The sequence below is a fragment of the Protomyctophum bolini genome (genome assembly GCF_963924005.1).
Source record: "Protomyctophum bolini genome assembly, chromosome: 14".
In the NCBI taxonomy this organism is placed as follows: Eukaryota; Metazoa; Chordata; class Actinopteri; order Myctophiformes; family Myctophidae; genus Protomyctophum; species Protomyctophum bolini.
Window position 1 is genome coordinate 1,241,239 of NC_137875.1, and position 5,000 is coordinate 1,246,238.

General features: G+C 47.7%; 1 protein-coding gene across 1 annotated transcript in view; it reads right to left on the reverse strand.

Annotated features, from left to right (window-relative positions):
- qkib (QKI, KH domain containing, RNA binding b) overlaps nt 1-5,000 on the reverse strand; it is a gene marked incomplete at its 3' end in the record, with an annotated part of 39,137 nt that overhangs the window by 6,944 nt on the left and 27,193 nt on the right. Inside the window, exon 4 of the mRNA XM_080782083.1 lies at nt 3,611-3,754. Coding sequence (XP_080638209.1) covers nt 3,611-3,754 — 144 coding nt within the window. The remainder of the gene's footprint in view (nt 1-3,610; nt 3,755-5,000) is intronic.

Here is a 5,000-nt window from a genome sequence, read left to right on the forward strand (position 1 = left end):
CCACACACACACCCATGTACCTGTCTCACTGCTTCACCCACACACACCCATGTACCTGTCTCACTGCTTCACCCACACACACACACCCATGAACCTGTCTCACTGCTTCACACAGACACCCATTTACCTGTCTCACTGCTTCACCCACACACACACCCATGAACCTGTCTCACTGCTTCACACAGACACCCATGTACCTGTCTCACTGCTTCACCCACACACACACCCATGAACCTGTCTCACTGCTTCACACAGACACCCATGAACCTGTCTCACTGCTTCACACGGACACCCATGTACCTGTCTCACTGCTTCACACACACACACACACACACACACACACACACACACACACACACACACACACACACACACACACACACACACACACCCATGAACCTGTCTCACTGCTTCACACAGACACCCATGAACCTGTCTCACTGCTTCACACACACACACACACACACACACACACACACACACACACACACACCCATGAACCTGTCTCACTGCTTCACACAGACACCCATGTACCTGTCTCACTGCTTCACACACACACCCATGAACCTGTCTCACTGCTTCACACAGACACCCATGAACCTGTCTCACTGCTTCACACACACACACACACACACACACACACACACACACACACACACACACACACACACACACACACACACACACACACACACACACACACACACACACACACACACACACACACACACACACGAACCTGTCTCACTGCTTCACACACACACACACACACACACACACACACACACACACACACACACACACACACACCCATGAACCTGTCTCACTGCTTCACACACACACCCAAGAACCTGTCTCACTGCTTCACACACACACCCATGAACCTGTCTCACTGCTTCAATGGAAAACAGATACCATGTACCAGACAGACAGACAGACATTTATTTTGGAGTTGTGTCAATAAAGCGTCGACTGAACTAAACAGAGGAAGTGTGACATGTGTGTGTGTGTGTGTGTGTGTGTGTGTGTGTGTGCGCACGTGCTTGCGTGCATGTCATCCTCTCTTGGATACTGCAGCTGTGGACACACACTGGGCACGCACACACATACACACACACACACACACACACACACACACACACGCGCGCGCGCGTCAACAACACATGTGCACAGAGCAACTACCTTTAAAGACATCTGGTAAAAGTGCTGTCTTTCGTGATCTGTTTCAATAAATGTGTACAATCTGTCTTAAAATGTGACTGCAGAATCGTTTAAGTGCACATAATATGTGACCAGATTTGACCGAGGGGCTGCGTTTTCTCATGAAAGCAGGGAATCGTAGCTTCAAATTGACATATTGGTTGTTCAGTTTGACCCACCAGTTTTGGAGACATGGCTTATAAAGTAATGTCTTGCAGAGAAACAGCGAGTTGAGAAAACAGGCTTGAAAGGTTCACTTCTTAACATTAATACTAATAATAATAATAGCTCAAATTTATATAGCGCTTTTCTAAATACCCAAAGCGCTTTACATGGGTACACAAGGAACAGACTTTATTAAGAAAAAAATCAAAGCAAAACATAACAGATACATTACACCTAGCTACATGTTTAAGCATTTATTTCATATTTACATGTCTTCTGTGGTCTCTAACATTACACCTATAGCTACATGTTTAAGCATTTATTTCATATTTACATGTCTTCTGTGGTCTCTAACATTACACCTAGCTACATGTTTAAGCATTTATTTCATATTTACATGTCTTCTGTGGACTCTAACATTACACCTACAGTATAGCTACATGTTTAAGCATTGAGTTCATATTTACAATTTCAGCTCTGACACTTATTTCAGACATGCGCTAGTATGTGAAGAGTCTGCCTGCTAGGTCTGGTCTTCAGACTGTCAGAATGGTCTGACTGTCAGAATGGCTGGCCTGGTCTTCAGACTGTCAGAATGACTGGTCTGGGTTTCAGACTGTCAGAATGACTGGTCTGGGTTTCAGACTGTCAGAATGACTGGTCTGGGTTTCAGACTGTCAGAATGACTGGTCTGGGTTTCAGACTGTCAGAATGGTCTGACTGTCAGAATGGCTGGCCTGGTCTTCAGACTGTCAGAATGACTGGTCTGGGTTTCAGACTGTCAGAATGACTGGTCTGGGTTTCAGACTGTCAGAATGACTGGTCTGGGTTTCAGACTGTCAGAATGACTGGTCTGGGTTTCAGACTGTCAGAATGACTGGTCTGGGTTTCAGACTGTCAGAATGACTGGTCTGGGTTTCAGACTGTCAGAATGACTGGTCTGGGTACCCAGGCTAGAATCATCCTGCAGGTTATTCTTGGATGGGTGTGGAGGTCTTTCCTGAGAGGATGTGTGTGTGTGTGTGTGTGTGTGTGTGTGTGTGTGTGTGTGTGTGTGTGTGTGTGTGTGTGTGTGTGTGTGTGTGTGTGTGTGTGTGTGTGTGTGTGTGTGTGTGTGTGTGTGTGTGCGCGTGCGTAGTTTCCACTACACTATACCAAACATACAAACACTGAGCTTGTAGATCTGATATTTTGGGTGTAAGCCAGTTGCTGGTTGACCTCCGACCTCCTTAATTAGTCTGTCCTCGTTATCTGTGACTCGTTAGGGCTCTCTTTCTGAGGTTAATGATTCAATGGAAAGTTAATTACAATAATTATATAAACGCACGCACGAATGTACAGCACAATAAGTAGCCTACTTGTTGGTTAGATTGAGAAAGAGTGCCAAAAATAACTCTAATCCTTCCCCCACACACACACACACACACACACACACACACACACACACAGGCAGACGGCGCACGGTTTCGCCATCCTGTCCTCCGCATGTCCTGACTTCCTGCCGGCTTCCTATTGGCCGGCTGATGACAAGGAGGAAACGAGAGTGGAGGAAGTTGTTTTCCTCAGCAGGAAAAAAAAGAAAAAGCTAAAATAAAAATAACCCTGGTTATAAGTTCCTCTGTTCTGTCCTGTCCTGGCTGCCGACCGCTCGCGTGTCTTTAGAGCAGGAAGCGAGGAACGCAGGCGCCCATGGACTAGTCTAGGAAAATTGGCCTCAGATCCTGTGCAGCAGAGGCGTGGCCCAGTGCGTTGCGTTTCAAATGAAATGCGAATCAAAAGACAGGGGCGGGTTCCACATGGAGTGGGCGCTACATCTAAATAAGACGGAAGGGAAACAATTGCTCCTTGAGCGGTGGTGGCCTACTACAATTCAATTTGGAATTGGATTCCCTTCGGACTATTTTCATGGTATGCACAGTGCTTCAGACCGGAAAGGGGAGTGTCCGCTCAGATTCTGAGCGCAACGTACTTCCCTCACAGGGATACATTCCTTTTTTCCCCAGAAGTTCTTTCTCGCCCGCCTAGTGGCGAAAAATAAAACTTCTGGGAACTCAGATTAGCTCTAGAGGGTCTGGACCAACACAGGTCTGCTCTAGGTCTGTTGAAGAGGGGCGCAAAAACGCAAGCGTGCGCGTGTGTGCGTGTGCGTGCGTGCGTGCGTGCGTGCGTGTGTGTGTGCGTGCGTGCGTGCGTGCGTGCGTGCGTGCGTGCGTGCGTGCGTGCGTGTGTGCGTGCGTGGACTCACAGCCGGTACCAGCAGCGTGGTCACCTCCTCCACGGCTCTCTTCAGCTTCAGCTCGGCTCGGTTCTGAGCGTCCTCCACCGTGATCAGAACATGGAGGTCTTCGTTTAGATGCTCCCAGTTGGGCTTCCCTCGGTTCTGCTCCTCCTGGGAGGGGGGGGGGGGAGGGGGGGGAGAGAGTAGTTATTATCTTGGCCACATATTGCCCCCAAGGAGGGATGAATAGCACCTTACTAGGGCTGTCACGATTCGCCTAGTCCACGATTCAATTACATTTTCGATACGACGCTCACGATTTGCTTCGATGTTCGATTCGATTTTTTCAATCTATTTTTTAAAAACCAAACAAAGCAAACCAAAAAAGTTCAACCAAACAATTACGTTATTTGGCTGTTACAAATTATTCTACTTTGTAGAATGTTCACATTGTTTGAACAGGTAAGACTAAGAGCTCTAACAAACAAGAAGTGTGAATACTAGTGACCTTACACACATGCACTTTGAATGCATCAGCACAATGTTGTCTGCTTGTTTTACCTGTTTAATGTTTTTTTTTTAAATGGCTTTTCCTCTTTTTAATGCGTCGGAAAAACTGTGTTTTGCTCCCCTGTGTGCCCAGTGTATATTGTGGAAGTGATGATAAATCTGATTGATTGATCAGAAAACAAGGAATGATGACACAGTCATAATGTGTCAGGTGAAACAGCCGCTGTCTCCGTTGTCCCCCCTTTTTGTCTTTGTTTTCACCCCCATATTATTATTATTATTATTATTATCTCAACCACCGCCAGGAGGCGCTAGCGATAGTTCAGCGACCGCCACCGTTCTTCTACAACCGTTCTATTTGGTTGTAGAAGAAGAAGCGCCTCCTCGTCTCCACAAAACAGCGATGGCGGAGGTGGTCGCGCTGAGCGGACTGAATCACTGGCTAAGAGTCTTTAGGAGGTGGTCGCGCTGAGCGGACTGAATCACTGGCTAAGAGTCTTTAGGAGGTGATCGCGCTGAGCGGACTGAATCACTGGCTAAGAGTCTTTAGGAGGTGGTCGCGCTGAGCGGACTGAATCACTGGCTAAGAGTCTTTAGGAGGTGGTCGCGCTGAGCGGACTGAATCACTGGCTAAGAGTCTTTAGGAGGTGGTCGCGCTGAGCGGACTGAATCACTGGCTAAGAGTCTTTAGGAGGTGGTCGCGCTGAGCGGACTGAATCACTGGCTAAGAGTCTTTAGGAGGTGGTCGCGCTGAGCGGACTGAATCACTGGCTTAGAGTCTTTAGGAGGTGGTCGCGCTGAGCGGACTAAATCACTGGCTAAGAGTCTTTAGGAGGTGGTCGCGCTGAGCGGACTGAATCACTGGCTAAGAGTCTTTAGGAGGTGGTCACGATGAGCGGACTGAATC